This window comes from Hetaerina americana, unplaced genomic scaffold, assembly GCF_022747635.1.
Source record: "Hetaerina americana unplaced genomic scaffold, ioHetAmer1.1.p SCAF_79, whole genome shotgun sequence".
Classification (NCBI taxonomy): Eukaryota; Metazoa; Arthropoda; class Insecta; order Odonata; family Calopterygidae; genus Hetaerina; species Hetaerina americana.
Genome location: NW_027287416.1, coordinates 1,391,508 through 1,419,106, shown reverse-complemented (window position 1 = coordinate 1,419,106; position 27,599 = coordinate 1,391,508). Strand labels below are relative to the sequence as shown.

The following is a 27,599-nucleotide window of genomic DNA, read 5'->3' as shown; positions in this document are numbered from 1 at the left end:
TTGGGCGATAATTATTCAAATCATCATGAGATTCTCCTTTGTAAATAGGTCTTATGACAGCTTTTTTTAAACCATTAGCGATTGTTGCATTGCATATTGAATGGTTTATAATATGCTTTAATAATGGTATATTAGGGCACCTTTTCAAGCCCATTATTTCAATACCACCATAACCATTTTGACTTTATACCATCATGATTGAAAAAAACGCCAGAAATCGATGCAAGACAGGCTTTTATAATGTACATCTCTTTACAAGTGCTAATTTCTTCAGAAAACAAGAAATATTTGCAGTATTTGTTTGAGTTAGTCGTTTTTGCAAAAGTGCCATACATGCATGTGTTCAAAATGCTACTAAAAATACATTTATTTGAGTAAATTAGTTTATAAGATTTTTTCCATTCTTTACTTTTCTATTAAAGTTCACCTAATATTTCTCTAATGTATCTTACCCAAAGTACTTATTAATGATCAGATTTATTCATTTTTTCTTGTGGTAGAGCTCCTATTGCAACGTAAGATCCTACTACGGAAAGTCAATTGCCCCAAAAGCTAGATTACTAGAGGCAAGATTTGGACTGGAAACTTTCGGCTTAGTCCGTGATGAGAAAAATTTGGAAAAATGATAAAATTAATCGATATAAAAAATGAAAGGAAAAATTTACTCCTGTCGAGGAGGTAAAGAAAATGTGTATCGAATTTCATAATGTTTGATTGATGCTCAGTTATGTCAGTAATCTCGATCTCAGTACAGCGGGGATAAAAATGCACGTCGTCTGCTCCTCGTCCACTACATTACTACCTACATGAATCTTAGGAATAATAAAAACCGTGATGTTCACTAATTAATGATTTCACATGAAATCGAAAATTCAACAAAGTGGAATCCACATTGGAATTTTTCCCATTTTTAATTCCACTATAATATCCATAGTCATCCAAGCAAATCTCTCTATGATAGAGTTTGATATAGTAATTTTAAACTAGAAAAAATAAATTATTTAGAAAAAATACATTTATTCACCAGAAAAATTCTCTTCAGCTGACAAACAGAAATTTAGTTGAAACGTTAAATTAATTCGGAAAAATAAAATGTTGAATTCAGGAAGAAAATTGGAATCACGCTTAAGTGCGTGAGGGGAAGTATTTAATATAGCACTAGTAAAATGTTACCATTTACACAAGAAAATTAAGCTAAGCTGCAGCACACAGGTCATCGTTAATAAAAAATTTAATAATTTTTACAGTGAAAATATAATTCTATATACTGGGATTCGTTCGTGAATGCTTTGATTTCGGCCCAGTGTTTAGCCAGCTAAACTATCTTATGTCTTTTTCTACTAAGAATCTATATTTATATATTCTAGTTATATATTTATTTCTAATCAATCATTGCCAACGCCTATTAATCTTATATTAATAAAGATCTCTCATTTTCTCGTATTTTATAACCTAATAACTCCTTCATTCACTTCATGTCGCCTTGCGCTAATGTTTCCCGTTTTTGCTTTTCGTTGGATCAATATTCTAGTAGAGTGGGAACCCCATATTACACAGTCACTTTAATTCGTTTGTTTTGATCTACTTTCTCCTCCTACAAAATATATTGTAATCAAACAGTGTGCGCCCAAAGAAGTAAGAATGTTCAGATCATGAATGTTCTAAAAGATAACATCTGTTTTGGGGTACGATTAAGTGAGCATTTTGTACAATCGTGCAGATGTGAATCGCCAGAAGCATTATTTCACAATTAAAGATTTTAAACGGTAAGAGCTCGTCAGGGAATGTTTCACAATGGTTTTTATTCTCAAGCATACGATATTTATCATTATATAGTGTTATGTTAATTTCTCATCGAATTAATTTCAAGTAACTTAATAAATACCATCAAACTAGGTTGTGTGGTGTCGGCTCTACTATATTATAATTCTAGGTTTAAAATAGCAACAGTCAGAGTTCCGCTACATGAATTGGAAACCAGAAACGCTTAAATTTGGTATTGATTAATTTGATTTATGTGCACATATGCTGACCTGTCATTTTAAGTATAAGTACCACAATAAATATAACTATAAAAAGATAAAAACAAGAATAATCACGATAGACCTATGTTTGAGGGACGAAACTGGTGTTATTGCACTTGCATTTCACTATTATGAATTGAAATGACACCCAAAATAAAATAAGTGTTTTAAAATGAGAAAATAAAGGAAAACGATTTTGAAAAAATGGCTAATTACTTTTTTATATTCTAAACTTTTGAAATGTGTCTCCTTAACAACCGATTAAAATTCCCCACTCGACGTTCCCATTGTAATTTTATTTGCAGTTGCCTACTTGTATTATCTACTTCTACTACTACTACTGTATATATCTACTTGTATTTTCATTGACTTAGTAAACGACTTAGTCTTGGTTATTATTATATTTCGATATTAGTGTTTCACAAATAAATATCATATTTTTCTTATTCAACAACAAATAAGCCTTGCACACTCAATAGTACCATTTTATCTTCCTTCTGCTTGCTTTTTCGCTCTACCCGCTTCGAATTTCAATTTCAAGACAGAGCCACGAGTGCGCTGCTTAAAGCTTTTCCCACTGACGTCGCTAGTGTCTGGGTGTCTTGAAAGCATTGAATGGCGCGCTCGGCTCGGGGAAGCGGGACTTCGATGCAGTCACGCATCAGTCGGAAAGGGCTGAAACTACATTTGCCCGCCAATATCTAAGGTAAAGCCGAAGAAAACTTATGGAGGCACATAAAATATATTAACATTGTTTATAATAGCGTTGCAAAGGATCGTCAACTGTGAGCGCCCAAAACATTATAATAATCCTCCAACTGTCAATGTACTTCACTGCCATCCCCATGACTTAATGAAAAATATGCCACCTTCATAAAATATCATACCTTTCTTACTAATGCAAATTATTGACTATCCATTCTTAGCAGCTGACATTCATGAAACAAGTAGTTGGCTGGTAATTAATTGCATGGCTAATGTTTTAAGTTGAATAATTACGTTTAAAAACGACCTCTGCTTATGGTTAAACGGGAATAAGAGAAGTTTGACGGGTTGACGATGACCAATATTTGTGAAAATAATTGTCCATTGACAAACCTTCTACCTAATCTCAAAATTGCTACAATTGGTAATTTTATTAGGCCAACCACATTTCTGATCCTGATGTGTTCGAAATGTATTGCTCTTATTAAATTATTATCACTAAGTTATCTTTACGTATATAAATTCAAATTATTATAACATAGAATGAGCATTTTATACACATTTCTACAATCATCCTTGGCGGAGTCTACCTTGAACCTGTGTGCAGACGTGTTTTGGAAATTAACGCATCTCCAATTTTACGTTTTTCCAAAACCTGGAGTGAAATACAATTCATAGTGAATGACATTTTCTTTCAAGATATTATAATAAATATAGGTAACATACCGGTTAAGGTTATGGATGGGCACAAGCTACCAAATGGTACAGCGATTATTTCCTTTTGTCTCCTAACAAGTCAACACAACATCCTGTTTATTATTATTTTATTTACATTTAATCTCATTCCATATATATTGCACTGACATTCTATTTAGGTCAGAAATTCTTGTAATCCCTTGGCTGACAGATAAAAGCAATGCACTAGCAATCCTAATTGATTTTAGGCATTGTCCACCAACAATCCAATCGCCAGTTTTTCCAATGCCTCTTTAACCAAACCAATATAAAATTAAACAATGTAAAACATATAAAAACATGCCTTACGATATACGCTAGACTGTTCAAATAACTTTTAAGTGGAAAATTTCATTGTAATATTCCAATTCATACGTTTTTATATTTGATAGATGAAAAAATTGTATCCATTATGAATTCCAAGAGGAGGGATAGAAAATTTTGCACGAGAATGGCCTTACTTCCGATTCTCAGTTTGCACAACTTGTAAACATGAATGTAGCAAACAGAATCAAAGTCATTAATATTTTTTTCTGTTACTTTTTACGCATTTGGTAGAGAAGACCGAGTTTCCCAATCATGTATCCTCACGCCCGTAGACATGATCGGGGAAAGTGATTAAACAGGTTCTGGAAATATTTTTTTAATGAACAATGTCTGCCGACCAAGGTAGGTTTTTGGTAGGCTCACGGATGTGTTTGCAAAGGCCAACGGCACCAATTTCTTGTGGCCAGTGAGACCGGTTCCCAATGGCTATTTGAACATCATAAATCAAATTCATTCATTCATTTAGAAATAAAATGGAAAGTAGTTTAAAACTATTTCTGAACGCCATTGACATTCTACCGACAAATAATATGCAACGTAGGCGTTTAAAATTTATACCTACATAATTCACTTCAAACTGTCGTAAAAGCTTGTGACGGAGGTAGTTTTGACAACACCTATGAAAATGGGCACGAAAGAAGTAGGTAAGTGGGAAGTATGCAGTAATGTTTTTCTACTTACTTTTTATTGTAATATTGTTTCAACCTTGGATCGAAAAGTAGGAACACTTTAATCTACATGGGTGGCAGTGAATTTACAAGTTTTACAGCTAATGGCTCAAACGTCAATTTATTCCGAGGCTTCTACATTTCCTCGATGGCCCAGGTAAAATTGCGAAATTGTAATTTGCTCTATCTAGCATCAAGTCTCCCATCCCTGATTAGGATACTTCGTTTTCCTCCGCAATTTTTCTGAATCTCATTATTTTCAAATCTCAAATCAACCTTTACTCGATAGTACGAACGTTTGAATACGGTAAGGCTAAGAAACATAATTCAACACCATAACGTAATTATTTTACACAAGCCCATGGCTTCGATGCTGCGATTCATCAGTTTGAAGGTAATATTGATCATGATAGCATTCAAAAAAGATTGTGTGCCAATAAAGTATTTTGTGAAATCGCAGTGTTTTTTTTACCTTTAGACGAAGGTAATCCTTGAAAGGAGTGAAAATTTAGAGTGATGGGAAAAATATTATCCATTTTCATATAATTTTGGTGACGTAATTAGGAAATATCCGATAAAAGTGTTGAATTGGATAATTTTTTTATGACCGAGCCACTTTTATTGACGGTGGATCTCTGGACTGATTTTGAGGTGGGGGTCGATCGTAATAGGCTATACGTCATCTTCTTCGGTTGAAACGCTCAGCAGATACTCTCGTCGTGGTCCATTGGACCAAAAACATCTAATCGCAAACAAAATCTTTCAGGCATTCCCTAGCCTTTCACCCACGGAATATGTCTTACCTTTTGCATCCGATCTTTCAGATATTCAAGATCCATTACAGCCAATGCATATAACTCAGTATGCCGTGAAAAAAATTACACAGTTCTAAAATATACAGAATTTTATCATAATGAGATTTTGATTGATTGCTTAAGAATATTTTTTTTATTTTCTGGAGCGTGAAAATATCATTTTTGAATAAAATAATAGAAAATATTCTCCAAAATGACATTTAATAATTTCTCTAACTTAAGTATTTAAAATTTTAATCCATTTCTGTTGCTCAGTGAAAATTCTTTTCTTATGGCTTTCCTGAATATTTCATCTCATGTCCCATCCTACCAGTGTCACAAGCAACATACATATTTGGCCGCCAAATGGAAGGGGTACTTTTAGTTTTAGGAGCAGGTGTTTTGTGAGGAGAAGGCGATGTTGCGAGTTGGACCCGGATAGACTAGAGGTCTCAGTGCAAATTCAGAAGTGTTTCAACAGAGTGCGAATGGCGCATCGCGTCCCTATTGCCTTACCCGCCTCCACAATAATAATACTTCCTCATAAAAGTACTGAAGTTCTTTATTTATATTATTTTTAATAGTCACCTTAGTAATTGCATTAAAGTACGATGGCAAATATTTTTCATACTTCATTGAATCAATTCATTAAAATACTATCAAAATACAAAGAGAAACCTCGAAGAGATAACTATTCGCCATTTGTGGAAATAACTACTTTCTCAGCCTTCGCCTGGAAAAATTAACGTTAAATTCTTAATAACAAGTATTGCATTATACTTTTAATACTCCCGAAAGAGTGCCTTAATTTTGACTGAACGGTCAGTAGGCACATATTTATTTTTGCTACGCCAGCCAAAATAACCATCAGACACCGCGACGTTTGTAGATGGCAATCGTGCCTGTGATTCCCGAAAACAAAAGTTTCACGCTTCAAAATTCCAGATTGTATCAACTTAAAAATTATGAGTAGCATGGAACAGTTCAACGCTATCTTTCTGGCACAAAGGAGTTCTTTTTGGTGGAGCAAGTTCGTATTTTAATCGGAGACATGATGGATGTTGATGATGGGGTTTAGGGTAGACGGCTATGACTATGCTACGTTTCCTTTCTCCAAAGTGGAGAATGCATAAGGCAGAATCCTTCTCGCCGGACATACGCTCTGTGGAAACACCTGGAAAACAGTTCACTGCCTATCGCTTGAGATCGCCTTTGAAAAAGCGTCCACCACTATTCTTGGAGATCAGTCATAATACCGAAATTTTCATTCGTATTTTCATCATAATTCTTCCACACACTAGTTTGTTCCCGTAACCAAATGGCGAAAGATCTTCGAATGCCGAAAGAAATCACTTCCAGGAAAGTTGGAAATCATGCAATGAAAAATCATTAAATCAGGATTATGGAGATTTTTTGCCACTATAATTCTTTGGTTGTATTTAAATGACTAATAAGCCTTGAAAATTTGAATCATTCACGCATGAAAAATTATTAAATTTATAATTAATTGATGTGAGAGTGCTGCACTTGAGACATTCTTGGTTTCAAATAAAAGAAAGATTAATAGGTTTCCAGATAAATGCTTTCATGAAGATGATTGATAATGAATATTAATTAGCATTTCAGTATCCCAACTTTTGGTCGGTTCCTTTTCTTAGTGAATGTTCAAAAAACATAGCCTAAAGCATATGCAGGGCTTAATACGCTTGGCGGTGCTGACAAGTGGTAACATCATACAACCCCTCTCGCCTTTAAAATTGGTTATGGTTATCATTACAACGCTCTCTCATAATTTAACGAAGCATTTCATTGTATCACGTTCTATATGTAAGTAGGTTATTCATTTTCCAGTTGCCACGAATATTGAAACACTAATTTCACGTGAACTATGTTCAGGCGACCCGGCTTTCGGATTACAAAGTCATCCTTAGGTAAGACCAGTAATTTTATTAAATTTACCATTAAAACCACTAATTCGTCCTCAGAGATCATGGTGCATACCATATGATCCTTATCGCGAGGATCATAGTATATTCTCTGACCTATGGCAATATGGAGACAGGTTATTTATGAATAAAACCGTTTAGAAGATGATGCTTATTGAAAATGAAAACAAGAGTGCCATACTACGATAACCACACTGACCAGAGGGTCAAAGTTCAAAGTTGGCTGACGGCACCTTTAGCTTCACGTCAGGTGTGTAAAATTTCGGGAACCAGATCCTCCTGGCAAATCACTAGAAGCACCTGGCGAGAATTCGTGAATTTAACATGCCATTGGGCCTAAAGGTACTTGGTGAATTCTACCTTCGCCTACCATGCCAACCTTCGGGTCGATTATTGTGGTTACTTGCTGTTAATGAGCGGTTGGCGAGGTATGGGTACCTGTTAATAACTCCTGTATTCAGTGAATAATGCAGGGTGGGCGACCATTATGTATGCGTATTGCAGAAAATCTCTCTGGCCGACGTCGTCATCAGGGTGGATATCACACTCTCAGCCCGAGGAGACCTAAATGCCAATTTTTGGCTATTTGATGACGACGAGAGGGATCAAATGGGCGGAAAAAACATTCCTTTTCCCATTTGAGCGAGCTCGGTTACACTCGGGAGGAGGTGGATGCGTTCTCCTGCGTGTGGGCACCGTTCGCTCATTCCGGTTACGCTCCCAATATCACCCTCTCTCCCAAATGGAGCGAGTCTCCCCCTCCCTCCACGTCACCGCTACCTGCGTCGCGCCATGCCCTTACGCACCACAAATAGCCTTCCCAAATGCACTCATTCGCTCGTGAGTCGACCGTCCTTCCCCTCGGTACGCCTCTGACTCCCCTCCAACGGGGCAATTAACTATATGGAAAGTTTCGGGGAGAATATAACGGCGCTACTAAGTCCTCCTCACGCTCCATCGATACCCCACCCATTAAGACCAATCATTAAATAATTCGGTTTACTGTTTTCACGTCCAGGGACCGACCGACTTTTGGTGTGCGTCTTCAAACACCGCCGTTTCGGGTAGAAAGAAAAGTGACGATTGGAATCCGTGTAAACACAAGCTGTCCGTAATGAATCGATGATGAAATTCCAATTTAAGAGAGGAATGAAGCCTGATATTTGGGGGCGCGGATGGTTTCTTTCTGAAACCTGCTCGAGGCCCTTTTAATCCGATGAGGTGGTGTACAAACTGTGTGGAAATAGCTGCGTTTTTTTTGGATCGCAAGAGATTGTAGCCTTTATGCGCGCGCAGTTCTAGGTACCATTACCGTATTTCAGCCTTTAAATTTTTCATGGGGTAGTAGAGGTGAGCATTACTGCCATGTTGAGTGAATTAAGAACGGTTCAAAGTCCTTCATATCCATCGTTCTTATTATTTTCTAAAAAATATGTCCAAATCTTACCGAAAAGTAATAGGAAGGAGCCGTGTGAAGAAATGACCGGGGTAAAAAGAAGTAAAATTAAAAAAAGGACACTTACCTTGACATTCCTTCGTAATGCCGACAAACTGCCCTTAGCGGCGTGACCAATGACTGATTCTTCGAAATACCTGTTGGCAAAACTTTCTCTGGCGACGGATGAGGGGAAAAGGTTATGAGATGAATTCCAGACGATGACCAACCTTCTCGATCGGCGATGGGTAAGTCGAATCTCTCGGCACATATCGAATTGTGAATGTCTTAAATAATCCCAACACATTGGAACGCAATAAATTTTATTTACAATTTAAATAACAATTATAATATAAACACGGGAAGCCGTACCACACACAATCACACGGGTATATCACTGTCGACTCCACGGAACGCCGCCCCGTACCCTAAATGGGAATCACTTGAGCAGGGGCCAAACGGCTGAGCGCTCTGCTCTTCACCAAGTTCATTGTTCGATTGTAAAAATTTGATCACGTCACTTTCTTCTTTTTGTACGCCTTCCTATAGAAGTCGGCGAAGAGGAAAAGGAAAATGAGCGCATTTGCTCCGAAAAAGAAGGTGAGAGCCTTTGGTAGTTTGCAGTCAAACGCGAGCAGTGAGAATAGATAAGTCAGCATGATGCAGAACTGCACCTGTAAAAAGGAGGGAAAAAAACATGAATTTGATCTCTTAGATCTTAAGTAAAAAATGTAAAAGAGGTTAGATAAGTGGTTTTACTTAGCCCAGGGATTCCTTTCCGTCGCGTCGTCCAATAACGAAACCTTTGGGCTAAGATCATGTTTTTTCATAACGCAAGTAATTTATCGTCACCGTTAGTTACGCGGTGGATAACGAATATTCTATTACCGTTCTCAAAATTTGGCATTGCTATACTCAAAATGAGGTCACTTAGGTGGCCACCTCGAATTATGGGATATGTGACTATTATCCGTGATCGCCAAATGATTGACGGCAGGAACTCGAGTCATGGCTAGCGATCACGTTGACGCGTAAAAGAAGACCCATAATCCCACCTCTGGGCTCTGTGATGTGCGGAGGTCTAATGCCTAGTATCGTGTCTAATGATAGTCAAATATTTTACAGACGGAGGCAACATTTGAATCGTATTCACTTTTACCATGGGGCATGTTGACCCCGGTGGTGGCGAGTTACCGACTCCGCCTGCGCGGGTTCGATGCCCGCTTGAGTGAGTTTCTATCCACCTTGAGTTTGCTTTTTTTACTATCATTATAAATAAATTCAAATTTAAAAATCTAAATTAAAGGCCAACAAATGGATGCTTTCGGATTAATGATAAATATACAATTTTAATAAAATAATTATATTTTAACACAATGATACGAATCAATGCAACAATCTCCCGCAGTTTCTTTGGAATTTGATAATGGTATGCAGTTTTAAGTTAGACATGCTCATTCGAATAGCGTGAGAAATATATCCAAATAATGATGAACTAATATCATTGTAACGCTTATCAATGTTATTAAACCTCCCCATTACGACCAGCTAACATTATTCAAATGCAGACGGTTGTGTAAGAACTTTAATCAAAATGAAATATCTCTTATCCATAAAACAAAGTTAGCGGTATAGACGATGCATAATATTTTGCAGTGGCTGAGTGAGTTGACTTTGCGAGTCCACATGTAAGCAAACACGTCTTGTTCCTCGATCATCTTACATCAAAAATAGATATTTTGGTCACATTTTCGTCATTCGTGATCCAATATTGAATTTGCGTAATATTTTGAACATTTTTCTCATCGCTATCGTCATCATATATTATTTTTCACGACAAAATTTTGACGTTATACATGTTACACTCACTCAAATCAAAGTTAAATTTACGGTCAGTTCATTTAGAAGTATAATAGGAAATATTGAATACTGACATCAAAATGTCAACAGTACTAAACGTATAAAAGCAATGAGTATATTTCGGCCGGTACATGTACACTGATGATACCTAGATGGATGTGTATGCATTCATATCTGGGATTGAAATTTTGTTGGAGTGATAGCTCACAAAATATTATTACAATAGACATGAGATTTCATTTCAATAAATTCTGTTCTAACCGATTAGATTTTGGCCAAAATCAAATCACGGAAATTAATGACTTATTGTCTATTATTTTTCAGCTTCCATAGAAAGTTAAGTTTATTTTCTTTCGTATATTTTAACTAAAGTTCAGGTTAACGTAATGTAATCACTAGCGTATGTACACGATTAAATTATTACTAAAACATTTTCAGATTTTATCATTAAGAAATTATGACCTAAAATTGAATAGTGTATTTTATATTGTATAATGGAATAATTCTTACCAGCTGAATCCAAGTCATATATTTCTTCCACCAAAGATATTTTTGAAACCTCGGTCCCATAGCGGCCAACATGTAGTAAAAGTACATGAAAACGTGGACCATTGAGTTGAGGACACCAATTATAATTCCTTGTTCGCCTGAAATTGAAAATGAAACTTTATTTTTAAGTACCACAGGATTAGCACGACTATATTATGGATGTTCGATAATTAATCTAAAGTAGTGCATTTATATTAAATTATAATATACGTAATAAATGACTTCATTTTATGAGAGATCATTATAAATAACTTTATGCTATATTTTCGTGTGCTTTTTCAAATATTCACCTGGTAGAAATTTAAGGTATCCCCATGAGAAGAGAGCAGTAATGGTGTGATGGTAGACGTGAAGGAATGTTACCTGGTTTTGTTTCTTCCTCAGGACGAAGAAAACCTAGAGAAAATAAAATTGATCGCCAAGATAAGCCTCTCGTCTCGTATTCTGAAAAACTCGTTTTCAGGAAAACGTTCGATAATAGGCATGCACAAATTTACATCGCAAGAAAGACACATGAAAATAACAACGAATACCAAAATACCTGGAGTTTAAATTATATTATTTTTAGGACCGCTGTCTACAAGTATATAGTACGTCACTCACATAGGGGCAGGAGGCCCTCAGCAGTGTGTTAGAGTTTCAGATGAATTGGTTCGTTTTGTAATTCAAGAATGTTCATAATATGACGTGTATGGGCAGTGATTGTAAAAAAATCCAATTTCGTGATTTATTATTGCATTACTTAGATAATTACGTGGAGAATGTGTCTGTTGTAGAATTCATAAAGTCAATGACTTCCTCTCCATATTTCCTTTCTCCTCCGCGTGATACAAAATGCCTTTATGCTTCTTCCTTATTTCTTGTTAAAACCTAATAAAATTTCAAATCAACCGTCTAAACCTCGGGAACCTTACAATAACCTGTTAATCTATGTTATCTATTTTCTATATTTATATTCCACCAATACCCTCTCTTTTCCCACCGTATGCAATGCCTCTTTAATTGTGGTTCGTATTTTAAAATGCGCATCCATAATACATTTCCTACTAATTATTTGTCCTTTCGTATATTTATCTTGTTCTGTTTCATGTTCTCAATTCTTTTACAATATGCTTATTTGAATTCTGTAATCTCTTCTTTGGAAGACTAATCTTCGCGGTCACGCAAAGGTTGCACATACTTCCTGCGAGTCACCCTTAATTCCTATCTTTTTACCCTCAAGAACCCAAATAATTAGTTTCCATACGTTAGCCATATTTTACTCCTGTAAAAATTTCCTCATTGCCTAAATATTAACTTTTTAAACCGTCTAAAATACTACAACATCACTTGAGTTATTATCTATACACATAGTATATATAATGGATAGTATTATCTATCAGAAAAACTGTGTTCTTTCACTATCACCTCAAAAAATTTACATATGCATGCTTCCTATTTCCTTTTATTATATGAACCTTCATATTGAACCGGCACTTGCATAGTTTCATGTCCCATGTGCGTAACTGAATATAATGCACTTTCTTTTTTCTAGCCCCTAACAATATCTCTGCGGAGAGAAATCTAAGATGGTGAATATATCTTTGGATATAACAGATAAACGGGATGAGTAAGACAGCATTTCGTCAAGTCTTTAGCTCATTGTGATTTTGTGTGAAGAGAAAAACTGCTTTTGCTTAAAAAATTGTCCGCTAGATTTTTTAAAGTATATTATTTGTAATCAGTGGTATAGATTATACCATAAAGAAGATACTGAGTTAATGTCTTCGTTACGACACGAAGTCTCATAAAATGTCAATGATTCATTGGGTTGATAGATTTTTAAATTTCTTTTTTAGTGTATTTAACAGATTTAATATAAAAAAATACATATAGAACATATTAAAAATTCCATTAAAATATATGCATGAATAAAAAGGACCCTCACATACATATTTTTTCAGCGGTCATGCCGCCTTCGTTAGATGTAGAATGATATTCTGAGGGTAAAGGTGGGAGGCTAGCGGTTTAAAATGAAAGGGTTTATAAAAAGAGAGGTCGGGGCTATGTCTCGGTGGTGGAAAGGAGGTAATGTAAAATTGCCGTAACATAATTAAGATTTATGATTTTATTTTTGCTTCGAATACTTCAAACACTGTTTTTGTCAAAAAATTCAGCAATAAGTAGTTTAAAAATATTTATACTAGAGCACATTCTATGAATGTGTTGATTGTATGCATTCATTAGATAGATAGACAAATAGCTTTATTTTGGGACCAGGTTTAGACTATGAAGTCTATCACCTAACCGCTGAGAGCATTAAAGGAATGGTAGGGTTAATGATAAAAACAATGAAACGGTCATATAAATACAGGTATGTGAGGCTAAGGTCACGTTTTACCTTCTCTATGTTGATCAATATTAAATTTTGAATTTAAAAGTTTGAAGAAGTAAATCTTATAGTACTTACACATTTCAATTATAATGTGTGTTCTAATGAAAATGATTGATTTTTAGGAAAGTGAAACAATTTTGAACTACCATTATAAAAGCATTTAGGTACTCACTGTGTCTAACAGTTCGATGACTTTGGAGAAGAAATACCACCAAGCGCCATTGGATATCTAAAAAATAAAAAAATGCAAATTATTAGGTATATGCTCTGATCAGTTCAAATTAGTTCACTTATCTTTATATAGATATTATATGGAATATATTTTTGGGAGAAAGTAAAAAAATGTAAAATTAAACCGCACCCCATTGAAATATTCAGCTGGGGCTCACACGCCAAATAACTGCAGTTTTTATTCATCAATTTCAATTCATTTAAAGTACAGATACCGGCAAATAAAAGGCGATACTTCTGTAAAAATATTTCATAATGTGAAACTCTATGGCTCAGAGAACTAGACCATTGAACATCAGGCCAGAGTAGAATAAGAAAATTATACTTATCTGGTGCAGGAGGTGAATGTCAAAAATGAAATGAGCGGATAAGGAAATTAACAAAGAAATATACAGATGAGTAGAATATGAAGGAAGTCCCATTTAGAATGCAATTGAAAAAGTAAAACCGAATGTATTTAAGGCACATCGAATCAATACATTTATTATGAACGTTTTGAAGAAGATGAGTCAAAAGATTTCACGAGAAAGAATTAGAGACAAATACGTATTGTATGTGACCGGGATAGTCCGGATGAATGATTAGGTCATATCGTATCAGGTATGACAGGTTAAAAATAATTAGTGCTAGAGCAAGAGCTATTAGGGTGTAATACGGTTGGATAATAGCAATATATGTAAAACAATTTAGAGTTGGATTCAACTAATTTTCTAATTGAAAGACTTAATTTCCAAATTGATCAGTTTGAATAAAAGTACTAATTGAATTTTAATCTTCTTCAACAGGTAATATTCATATGACACTAAAAATTCACTACAATGATGGTTGATGGAATAATATTTTTCAATAACTAATAAGTCATCCGATATACACTTACCGCTTGCGCGAAAGAGCTGTTAGGGTTTTCTACTGGTTGGCATCCATTCCTGAACAAATACCAAAACGCTCCTTTTTGAAACGGCTGTAAATGAGAAAAAGATTGATTTGAGAAAGAATATTTTCCAGTTAATCAAAGTTTTATTCCAATAAATATTAGCCCAATCGGTATTTTTTAAATAATGATTTGATATTTAAAATGTAATGGTATTGTATTTAAAATACGCTTTTGGTTTACTTTCTCATAAAAACAACAGAGCACTTGCATAATGTTATAAGGCAATTGAATCATTTTAGACGATGTGTTTTTAAATGCATTAATGTTTTTAGTATGTGAAAGTGAAAGCCATTGTTTTCTTCAAAACACGTGTGCATTGGTGACTATGTTCCTTAAACACAAGTCACTTTTTGATTAAATTATGTGCTTTAAATATATACCTTACTGAGCATATCTCAAATGATAGGAGTTATAGGCATTTTCAATGACTGCTAGAAAAAGGATTCTTGTTTTTGCCTTCTATCAGCTAGTAGAGTTCACCATAACTACTCACCATTGTGCATAGCCAAACGCTGAAGACAACTTGGTAGGCGTTATAGGCGACGAGCAGCGGCTGCAGCTGAAATGGCTTCTCCCTTTTGGCCATCCATCTTGGTCCCAGAGAGAGCACGAAGTACAAGTAGAAGGAAAGTATACAAAGGAGAGGAACGGGACTGCTCATGAGAAACCATTGGTCCACTTGAGGATCTGAGGACAAAAGGAAGAAATCAAAACTTTTCTCAAGCATGGCCTTAAGCGGGTTGGATTAATCTGACAAATATTTAAATAGTACTTGACAATCTTTTATACAACATTTAAAGACCATTTCATTTGCTACATTAGGATAATTTCAGTATCATAGATATTATGTACTATTTTATGAAAAAAATGTATTTTCCTAATAGCTTATCTTATATGAAAACGTTGAATTAGAAAATATGTAATATAGTAAAAAAACGGTTCTTTGTAAAAAGAAAAGCGCTTAGGAATGGATTTATGCGCAATTCTTTCATAGACACCTAAAATGATGTCATTAGGCCAATTACACGTGCAAAAACTATTGAGGACAATTTTCAAAAAGGAAAATATTTTCTTATTATTAAATTGAAAAAAATTTTAACCAAATGTATGTGCCTTCTTCATCCAAAGATTGGAGTTTTTCAATTTAAAATTGATGAGAGATGACATTGAGTACAAACTTTGGATTCTTCGGTTTCATTGAATAAACTAAAGAGTCTGTATTGATTTCTTACTCCGTTAACTTTATTGTTGCCTTCATAATTTATTATTCCTTAGTTTTCACCTTTAAATTTCGGGACGAGAAAAAACGATTAGGAGAGAAGAATCATTTGTTTATCATTGAGAAAATTATCAATCAAGCGTCTCAAACATGAAGCTATGTAAAAAAACTAACTAACAAGCTATTCACTAACGAAATTTTCAATCGAGAACCAAAAAAACTTTTCTTTATACGCCATAAATCTAAAGCATTGTATTGCACTAGATATAACCTATGATATATGTGGACTAGTAGTAAATTTTGACTAACGCGTTTAACAATCCTGAGGTGAACTAATAACATATTTGAGAGATTAAAGTGGTATTAATAAAATGCATTTAAAGATGGAGAAAAAATTATTTTTTCAAGGAAATAGTTGTAAAATTCACAAAATATACGAGTACGCTCGTATATCTAAGATAAGTATAAAAAATATTTCATTAATTTAATGTACTAAATTACTTTGTATTAGTGTCCAAAACGTTTCAAACAAATAAATAAATCCGAAGAGTTCATTCATGAAATACGCAATATTGCTTTTTCTCATGCATGAAATATTGTTTTCACCACAGTTCCTGGAGAGCCAGATTTCCCTACTCGGTGCCAGTAAGGTGCCTTAGCCAGCGAGGTGACTTAGTAAAGGGATCCAGCTTTGTTTGCATTACTATCATTTATGTTGGCAAAATGGATATACTAATGCTAGTTACCATATTTCGGTTTCAATCAACAATAATCCGGTGGCGTTAATTACCTTATACTTCTGGAGACTTTAACGCCAGAATATACATTTTCATGTGTTGTACAAATATCAATATTGAATTGGATATCACATAAAATTTATGATTCTTAAACAAAATAAATTTATGTGCCTCAACCTTTAAAACCAAAAATTCAAATGGATAAACATGTTTTCAAACAATACACTATAATTTCCTTCTCATTGTTTTTTAGAATCAACAAATGGTTTTAAAGTTCCTGAATTCCGATAATTACTATAATAATGTATATAATAAAATAATTACCACCTTGAAAAATCTCAAATGAACCCATATTACCTTTTTGGCTATTTAATATCATCTTTGTAACGTCTATTTGAAAATTAATATACCATTAATTATTTGGTAACATTTGGGAAAAAATAATACATGCCTGTTGAACTCTATGTCATTAAATTTTTTCAATATAGATTCAATGAATTCTCTATGGAAAATCGTTAGTTTTTTTATCTAATCAGAATCAGTAATTTTTTCATCACATTAATGCCACCAATTTTTTCCTGAGATCACTCTCAAGTACTGGTAAAAAAATATGCATTGTAATTTTCCCAGGAGGATTTCATGCGAGAATCTATTATAGTATTCATTTCCTGGGCATATGTACCATTTTTGATTTTCTCAGGGTTATATTATGGTTTTTCTGACAGCAGTTCAAGAACGGCAGATATTGTCCAACACCTCGACTCTTGATTTTGAAATTCGACTGGAAGATCTATTTTTTCGAGAAAATTGACATGACGGAAGTAATTTTTTGACTCCGCGCTCATTCACTCTGCAAAATATTATACTTTATATTACTTATACATCATGTAATAGAGCCCTTTGAGGGATGCTAGATTAAAGAAAACAAGTTATATTTGAAAATGTAATGCAAATAAATTCGTACTCAAATAATCAGCATGAAAAATATCGTAAAATAATCGCTCTGAATCTGAAAACGCAAGTTGGAACTAACACACTAAAAATATTTCACCTGTTAATTGAATTCTCAACTGAATTAGCTCATACTATCAGGGGTGAATTGCTAGTGGTTTTGGTAAAATATTTCAAACTTAACATAAACATTAACTGAAAGTGTTCTTGCTAAAAGGTTTTCAAAGCTCAATTAGATATATTTTTGCATGACTGGGGCTCTAACAGCCCCGTCACATGCCCTTGTGGTGGCTTGCGCGGTTTTGAGCAGATGTAAATAAATAAATATAGATTAGAAAATATGATTTCCAGCCGATTTTCTGATAAATGGAGAGGGTGATTTACATACTAGTCTTCTGAATCAATATGTATATCTTATTTGGCATATTATTGGTTTTTCATCAACAAACTTACTTTAATGTCGTGGCATTGAAAATATAAAAATTTATTTTTCCTGCATATTCGCTTTTACTGAAGTAATTCTTTTACTCTGGGATTGATTCACGTTGAATTCAATACTTAATGGCTTCAGTGTCGCTCCCAATGAAAGGCATTATTTAAGTATATTATTGTCACTCCTGTCACACGTCATAATAATTTCCAAATAGTGTCGGGTACAGGATCAATTATTTATCATTCCTCAATGTTTATCCCTAATATTGTACTTAAAACGTATCTTTTTACTAAAAATTCACAACTGCACTAATAATGTACTAGCCCCCACAATGTGTCAGCTACATATGCTAATGAAGGTAAAGAGAGTAAGGGTATCGGAGTGAGGACATTAGGAACAAAAATGAGTGTGGATGAATTGAATTGCGCCATTTGATGTTTACATACTTTTGTGTCAATTTTAATAGTGTTCTTTTTTACTCCTACGCATATCCCGATGGTAGGACGAGTCCAAGCGTATTTGGTCCATCCATATCTATTTCTGCAACTTTTTAGCCGTTTATTTAAAAAAATGTATTTAACGACTTTATTAGGGCCAGAATGAGACTTCATAGACCCTTCCTCCACCCCATCCTTATATATTACAATAAAGACAATCACAAACATCTATGCCCCAAGTGGAGGAAAACCTACCTAGACTCGAACCCGCGACCTCCAGATTGGCAATTGAGGGAGTTACCCCGCCGCCTGCTGGGGCCGGGCTTATGTACATAATCATTCTAGATTCATCTCTTTCCCTCTCTCTCTCTGGGCTCATCCTTAACGCACTATCACCGTCCCACTGTCCTCAACCTTCAGGCATCGTCACGCACAGACAAGAGGCACACATTCAGATGGAAACGCACTTTACTAGAGGAGGACGCGCATATATGGGTCAGATCTCCGACGACGGATACAGTTGCCCAAGACTCCTTTTTCCTCTGCCGTCGAGTGTCACTCTCGAGTGCCCTCCGCTCCCCTACCGAAAGTCAACAGTGGCAGCGGCGGCATCGCCTCAATCTGTCAAGTCTGCCGCATCCTAACCAACCCCCGCCCAGCTTCAATACCCAGCGCCAAACCATTTCGTTTCCGTCATTGTTATGACAGCATTTTGCATCCTCGGATGTCTTACCCACTCATATATTCCGGATGAATACACTCCCGTATCCGGGTCACTAGGATACGGGATGAATATCCGCGGATGAAGGGGAGAATGACGGCGGAGGAAAGAATTGGTGTGTCGCACTATTTTTCACCGCTCAGAGACAGTGGGATGAAGAAAAGAAAGGGTTTCTCTCAATCTATCTCTCAACCTCTCTCTCTCCCCCTCCTCAGACATCCATCTTTTCCTCATCACCCGACCCACTTTTTCGACACCAAGGTCTGCGTAAAAAAATGATCGCCACCCGGTGCCCCGTCATTATAGGTATTAATGGCGCATTGTGTTCGACTCAATTCAGTTCACTTTTATCCCGGAGTGGGGACTGTTCAGGGCAGTAAAAGGGATGGACAGAAAAATTCTTGAAACTTCATGGGAAAATGTAGAGTTTGAAGGAATCGAGTCATCTCGCGGTGAGACGTCTGCGCGCGGAAAGGAATGTATATCACTGAAACCTTCGTGAGAATCGATCGTTTTCTCGTTAAAGATGGATCCGCGGGCTAACCTTTCCCACTTCATTCATTTCTCTTCCAAAATACTGTCAATTATATCCTCGAGACCTTAATTCATTTATGAAAGCATTAGTGATGATAACAGATACCAACTGCCTTACTTGAACAAACTGCATAAGAACACATTGTTTAAAGAGTGTTTGAATGGCTATGAGTATATTTCCACAGTGCCCTTATTCTGTTTAAATTTTGAAGTACTCTCTTCAAATTAGGGCACGCCTATCACTGTAGGAAACAATCTTAAATTACTTAAATTGTGGTTGAGTTAAGGGATAGAGGGGAAATATTTAGAGCAATCTCACCGAAAAAGTAACTGCTGTTCATACCCACGAACACTTAGTCTTTAATGGACGCAAAATTTCGTAAGGAAATATTACCCAATACAGCCGCTAGCTAAATGAACCTGCTCAAATACTGCATAAAAATATAATTATGTTATAATTTTACCCAGAGAATAAGACGATAAGCGTAATAAGAAATATCCATCTCTACGAAAACTAGGCAAACCTTACTACCCACCATCTTGGTATCGACTGTCGACCTATAGAAATTAACTTAATTTCACGCTTTGAAAGGATTTCGAGACGCATAATCAGACCGTAAAAAACATTTAAATGTGATTATTATTTGCTCAAAAGTAATGATCGATCAAAGATTTACAAAAGGAGAAACTTGACGTCAGACTTATTATCTTCTTATCAATCCTGAAGGTGTTCATGCGAGCGCCCTTACTATCAAAATGTATACCATGCAATATGTGATATTCAAGTCCGGTAATCATATTCCAGAGATTAGAAAAAGAAATTGAATGAGAGGAAAAGAAAATGTTGTGCACGTTGAGGGTGAAAAGAATCAAATTAATTTTTCATGGATAAAAATTGATTAATTCATATAGCACAAACGGTGTGTTCCTATATTAGAATTCGTATCCGTCGATTTACGGTAGATTTTTGTGCTGTGAAATTTTTTGGTATATTTTGTTGAATTTCCCGCAGTTTTTTTAATTTTGTCGAAAACAGATATTACACAATTTTATAAATTTTGTAAACACTAGAGCAGCTTATGTAAATTACAGTAAAATAGTAATAATTCTGTTTAATTACATTGACATGCATATATACGCCAGTGTTCTTTCAAATATGGTTGAGGACTCCATCCATTATCACACTTTACGCCATTTACAAGTAAAGAGTTGAAGTTCGTACCGTGACATAAATTAAATCATATTGGATACGGTAAAAGAGTTTACAATTCCAAAACAATCACGCAATGCACCATGCATTCTATAAATGACTTGGTAAAGAGAAACACTGTGCCAGGAGACCTCTCCAGGAATACGACTGTGAATATGAGATAAGGAAGAGTGGAGGGATAGAGCCAACCAAATCTTTCATGAGTTGACAATTTGATTGCAACGACTATTTAATTAATAAATTTAGCTAATTATTACTCTAATTTGGAAACTTTAGTCGATATGTACGTACACATACGTGTATATATATATATATATATATATATATATATATATATATATATATATATATATATATATACACACACACAGAAACAGCCATGTTTACGTGTATATATATATATATATATATATATATATATATATATATATATATATATATATACACACACACACACAGCCACACGCACATATATACAGGGTTCGTCCGGAAAATAAGTGTACTGACTCCTGGGCTGGGCGCGCCGCTCCAGGCGCGTCCAGCACCGCTCTGACGGGCTGCGATTGGAGGGGGGTATGTTGGAAAGCGACGCTGAAAAAGGTAGTCGGCTCTGAGCTGTGGTGTAGTGAGGAGCTCTGTTAACGCGAACCTCCACGCTCGACCCACGTCACGGAACGCGATGCCGAAGTTTTTGGAGCAGCGTTATTCCATCAAATTTGCGGTAAAGCTTGGGAAATCGTCTACCGAAACTGTCGGTATGATTAACCAGGCTTACGGGGAGTCAGCCATGTCCAGAAACATGATCTTTCGGTGGCACAAGATGTTCGTGGAGGGCAGAGAAGAGATCGACGACGAGTCTTCGAGAGGTTCCCGATGATGCCTTCGCGGGAGCGTTCCGGGAATGGGAACGCCGCTGGAACAAGTGTATCGACTCACAAGGGTCCTATTTTGAGGAATATTAGCTTAAGATATGTAAAAGTGTAATACATTTTTTTCCTGAGCTCAGTACACTTATTTTCCGGACGAACCCTGTAGAATTGAAATGAATCGAGGTTATTCCGCTTCCCACATCACAGCCGAAGTAATCGATTTGGTTGTCGTTGGTATTGTAGGACGTTTTGTGTGTGTGTGTATATATATAAATATAAAATATGTACATTATATATATAAATATATAATATACATAATATACACACACACACAAAAATTCCTCCAAAACCAACCACAATCCAAATTGATAACTTAGGCTGTGATATGTGAGGGGGAATAACCTCGTTTCATTTCCATTCTTCTTTTCTCAGAGGCTCTTAACCTTGTGCTTCGTAGCAGTGTCCATTGCATTTGACCTTCTGGTTTCCTTTCCTTGTCTCATGCTGTTCGATTTCCTCGCCACCAGTAATTTCAATTGATGCTGTGGGAGTCAATGAACCCCAGCTAGTTCATAAAGAGAATATTATTAGGAAATAGGAGTACCCACGGAAATGGAATTACACACGTGAATAGTAGATTATACGCGCGAGAAAATCCTTCGGCAAGTATCAGTCGCGAAGCAGCGAAATATTGAAGAGGCCTTATTAATAATGGTATATCAAGAGAACAAGCCGATTTGCATGTGATAAGAATAATTTTGGACTTTATTTGGAATTATATCCAGTCATATATCAAAAAAATTCAACAAAAAATTCATTTATAAATGCTAATTGTTGTTTTTTTATTGAATGTTACTGAAATCTGATTTTAATCTGTTTGCTGAGCAAAACTGATTACCATTCCAGATATTTCGGAGGAATTTTAGGTCGGAATAATAAAAGTGTGTACGCTTGAATCGTGAAATTAGTAAATATGCAGAAAACCTTTTTCTGCATAAATATATAAATAAAATTTTAAAATACTATTTTACAGAACCCCAAATAATGCAACTTGAAAATATTTTAGACAAAATGGTGCGAAGGGTTCGTTCACTATTATCCTGATTTCTCTCAATGAGTTAGATATGCAATAGGGTTTTCTAATTTTTGATGTTCCTCCAGGCCCTGCGTGCTGGGTCTCACTTGGAGGAAAATTACACACACTATTTCACTGTCGTTGACATTTAACTGCTCACTCTGTTGACTCTGCCAATAAGAAACCAGTGTCAAAAACATAGTATTATGTTATTCTGACTCATTTGTGTATTTTCCTGCCCATATTAACAAAGCTTATTGATTTAAGTTTTTATCATTCCTCAGCAGTTGCATTCCCTCCTCGCCAAATGACTATTATGACATTAAAGACATCTCTAAGAAAGCTTCATTACAAGAAATATGGGGAGAAAAGAGTACATGGTAATTTTAAGTGAATTTGCTGAAAATTGTGTTAATAATATGCAAGGTAAGCAATGCTCGTCTTTTCATTAACTATTTAATATCAAAGCTCACTCCTAATATCACTCTTAGAAAACTAGCACTTGATAAATTTAAAATGCATACAGAAAAATGAGAAATATCATCAGGTCAACTGCAACACGAGAATAAAGTTATTAGCATAACACAAGCTGTAATAAAACTCAATGACCTCATTTTGAACATTACTAAATGTGGCAGGCATGCAACCTTTTATACAAACGCATTTTATTATAATCTGGTTCTTTTAAGCATTCTAAAAACTATTTAAATGTTAATAAAAAGATGTCATGTGGATTATGAAACTGACATTTATAAAGGCAGAAAAAATCTTCCATCTACTTAAAAGGGAAGTATTAATAGCTATCATCAAAACGATTACTGATAAAAAAATAACTAACCTGAAAATAAATAAATTGTAATATGATAAATATAAAGTTGCTTATTAAAATAATAAAATGAATAAATGATAGCAACGCTCTCTCTTCTTAAGCAAATAACATTACATACACATCTGTTAAATAAATGTTACCTTACGGTGTTAAATCGGGGAGAGAAATAATATTTTGATATCTCCAAATTTTAACAGATAATATTAAGAATTTACGGATAATTATGGGTTAATAATGGATTCTGCGGCAACTTTCACGGTGAAAAAACATGCGTGAATAATGTAGGTCATCCTTACGAAACACGCCTAAACATTTGGAATTAAGGGACCGTGAAAACGAATTAACATCTACGGGTAAACTTACAGTAAATATCCTTTACTACAAAATTGTTTCTGAATTCTGTGAAATAACCTTGATGCGGTACTTTGAGGAAAAAATTAATTTCACTTCCTCCTTTAATATTGATGATTTTTCCCTTACGCCTGCGTGTGACTTTGTTATCGATGGAAAGTAGCAAGGTAAATCTTTATATTACTAAAGTACGACTAATTTAACCACTGACTCCTCTGAAAATCCAATTACAGCTCAGAAAATTCGGTATAAGTAACAAAATTATTTATTTTTAATTTAAATTAGGGCATCAAAATAGATCTATAATCCCCACACTATTTATACAAATGATGTATGGTTAATATCACTAAATATTAATATCGTACGTCAATCATCACGTCACGTCCGAATCAAAATATTTTTCACTTTGCAAGATTCTACGGTGTAAATTGTTTTTTTGCACTTGATCTTTCAGTGGAACTTTCAACCGCCGAGGTCAATGAAAAAATCAGTATTTCGTTTAAAACGCCCGTTTTGCGCAATTACCTTTCCCAACTATCAGATTTTCCTTCAGACGGTAAATCAAACCCCCTCTCAATACAAAAAAATAGTATTTCGTTTAAAACGACCTTTTAGTGCAATGCCCTTTCCCCACTATCAGGTTTTTCTTCGGTGGTAAAATCAAGCCCGCCTGCACGAAAAATTTGCATCGTGCGCAAATCGAGTTCAAGCGTACCGCTTCGTGTGCATATTCTCAAAAAAATGATGCAAGCTTGCTTACAAGCCCATTCCTCGCGAAATTAACGAAATCGGCGGTGAGAATTGTTTCTACTAATTAATTCTATGCAACAATCTGACACCTGTCGGTTCCAAAATTTAATAAACAAAAGCTACCATTGGAGTTCATAATAATTGCGTTCGTCGGACACCTTAAAGGGAACATCGATCGGTACTGGTGAGTGTTGCTCTGGCTTTGGTATGAATCAGCCATTACTAAACTCGCACGAAAACCACATCACTCAAGCAGAGGCGTTAGAAACAATTCGGATGATTGGGACACAAGCCTCCGTTTTCACTCCCCTCATGACACGTATTTGCTATTCACTACAGTCACAACTTCCTAAGCATATTTGCAAGGCACGCAGTTGTCGGGTTCCTGTTGCTCTAAATTATCAAGCGGCGAGATCCCATTTGTAAACAGCAATAACATTCCATCCAACCTTTCGAAAGGACGGCAGTACGTGCCGCCCGGAGAAGAACACTGAAAACTCCTCTGGTACAATCCGGGCAAGCAAGGACGTCTGAGGGGCACACGACCTGAAGGGAAAGCTCTAGGAGCAGGTCCCGGGCGAAATTGCCCGAAATGGCCGAAAAACGAGTCGAACGGCGCCGCCGAGGGTGCGCCCCGCAAGTACTCGCAACCCTCCGGCCCAAGTCGCTCACCTCGCCTAGTCTCCACGATCTCATTGTAGTTGCTGACCATCAGGTGCATGAGCCCCGACATGGCGACCCTCTGGCTGGCGTGCGGCCCGGCGGAAGAGCGGAGAGGAATTGAATGGCCCTCTCGTCCTACCCTCACCTTTTCTTAGCTGTCCTCTCTCTCTCTCACTCCTCTCTCTCCCTTACCCCCTCTCTCTCTCCCTCGGAAATAGTCACACGTTCAACACCTTACACCAAACACCACAGGCACCACCACAAACCCCTCTTCCCTTTCCCCCACTAAAATTCTCCACCTCCGAATCCCACCCCGAGAGACAGGTAACAGAATAATACACCACCGCCCCCATTCCCCTCTGAGGAACCGTTCTGACCCCCCCCATCACACCCACTCCCCTCTCTCCGCCGCACCGCCCGGGGGATATTCCCGGCCCTCTCCCCAATTCTCATCTCCCACTCCACCGCCCTCACTCTCTTCCCCCGCTCCGTACCCTTCCCCTCCGATGGATGGAATTCCCACTCCCCCCACCCTCTGTCTTCCCCATATTTTCCGCGCCCGCCTCGCACCTTAATGCCTGCTGCCTGCCTCCTCAGCACCGAACCATGGATGCATTCTTCCGACGGCACCCCGCAACCTTCTCCTCTCTCTATCTCTCTCTCCTACCCTCTTTCCATTTCCCCTTCCCCCGCACCAACTAGGAGAATGAAGGGGTCAGGAAGAGGATTTCGGGGGGGGGGGGTTAATGTCTGATAGGTGGGTGGGAAATGAGTAAGTTATATGGGGGGCGTTGTTGAAGGATGAGGCGGTGAAAGAGATAGAATGAGTGAGGGGAGTGAGGAGAAGGATGGGGAAGTCGTAAAAACGAAGTCCCCCTTTGGGGACGACCCAAAAATCCGAGATCATAGCCGTAACATTTCCCTTACACCCGATGAAGTCTCGCCGGCTCCTCTCTCTCCTCTCGGCTGGCCGTTCCTCCTCCCTCCGCGATACCACCCCCCACCGCGTCCCGCTCGTATCGTCCGCACCGGCGGCTTACGGGCTATTCTCTTCGGGGAAGTACTTAAACGAAGTCTTTGACGTGTACACTCTATTGAACGAGTGTGTAGAAACAGTAAATTAAATGAATTATCGATTATCACTCGTTCCGAATACTATTAAACGGTAAACGGAGCTGAACAAAAATCGCAATAGCATGGTAAGGTTGATTTCACACCTCTTCTCTCTGGTGACTGAGTTGAAGGATTCCCAACGACTGAGGTCATTTCGCACCATTTACCTGGTTCAAGGAGAACATGGCATTGATGAAAAAGAGAATTGCATATACTGGGGATTTATTTGAACCTTTGAGCTTCGGATAAACCGGCGATCCCATTTTTTGAAAGGACTAACCTTATCAAATATATCACTTCTTTGGTATTTTTGCAACGACATGATACACCTCCAGTTTAATATGAAATTCGTTCCTCCATATAAGCCTCTTTGGACTAAGCCTTTCTTGTCTAATGATTACTTAAGTGGAAGAAAGGAGGGGATTATTGAAAGTACCGTTAGGAATATCTTTACTGTGTTTGCTTATCAAAATTTAATAAGACTCTTTTGAATAAATTTGTGCCATTTCATAGGTGAAAACGAATTGAAATGGGATAATCATTGTTCAATAAAAGCAGAGGGAACTGATGATAAGTACCTCATTATTTTTTGCTATATCGAATGAAAGGGTATTTTAGCAAATAAATTTAATTCCAAGATTTAAAAAACTGAAAAAAATTAATTCAGTATAATTTAATCTGCTTGCCGATCCAGAAAGACAAGGGCAACAAAAAGGTCATGGGGCATCTTTCTCTTGGTTGTGAATTCCACTTCAACTATAGTTTATGCCTTAGATAACTTCGCTGTTTCGACCCTCAGCAAAAATGATGACCCAGTTGGTGGTTGGTGAGAGACAAATTCGTAAGCCGGCCAGGTGACTCTCACCTGGACGGCTAAAGAAGTTATCAAAACGTACTTGAAAACCGTTCCCCTAAACTTAAAATAAACTGGAAGCGATAATTCCACAATTTTTTATGAACCTCATTTACAAGAAGTTTCATTGCACTATTTCCCTGACCTTACTAACGCTTCAATTTTGTTTTCTTAAGACCGAAGAACCAAAAGAGCAAACATATTCAAGAAGTTCCGAAATGAGTCGCACTGCACCGCCATGATTCTTTCCCTGTGCGCGATTTAGCTGGTCT

The 27,599-nt window shown here is 36.5% G+C and overlaps 1 protein-coding gene across 1 annotated transcript; it reads right to left on the bottom strand.

Moving 5' to 3' along the window:
- Nucleotides 1-8,998: 8,998 nt before the first annotated feature.
- bond (james bond) lies at nt 8,999-25,431 on the bottom strand. Its single transcript, XM_071596246.1, has 7 exons — nt 25,371-25,431; nt 15,076-15,269; nt 14,526-14,609; nt 13,590-13,646; nt 11,334-11,439; nt 11,005-11,141; nt 8,999-9,308 (listed from the first exon to the last, which is right to left on the bottom strand). Exons 1-7 carry the CDS (start codon nt 25,429-25,431, stop codon nt 9,147-9,149), a joined length of 801 nt encoding a protein of 266 aa, XP_071452347.1. The 3' UTR covers nt 8,999-9,146.
- Between the last annotated feature and the right edge of the window lie 2,168 nt (nt 25,432-27,599).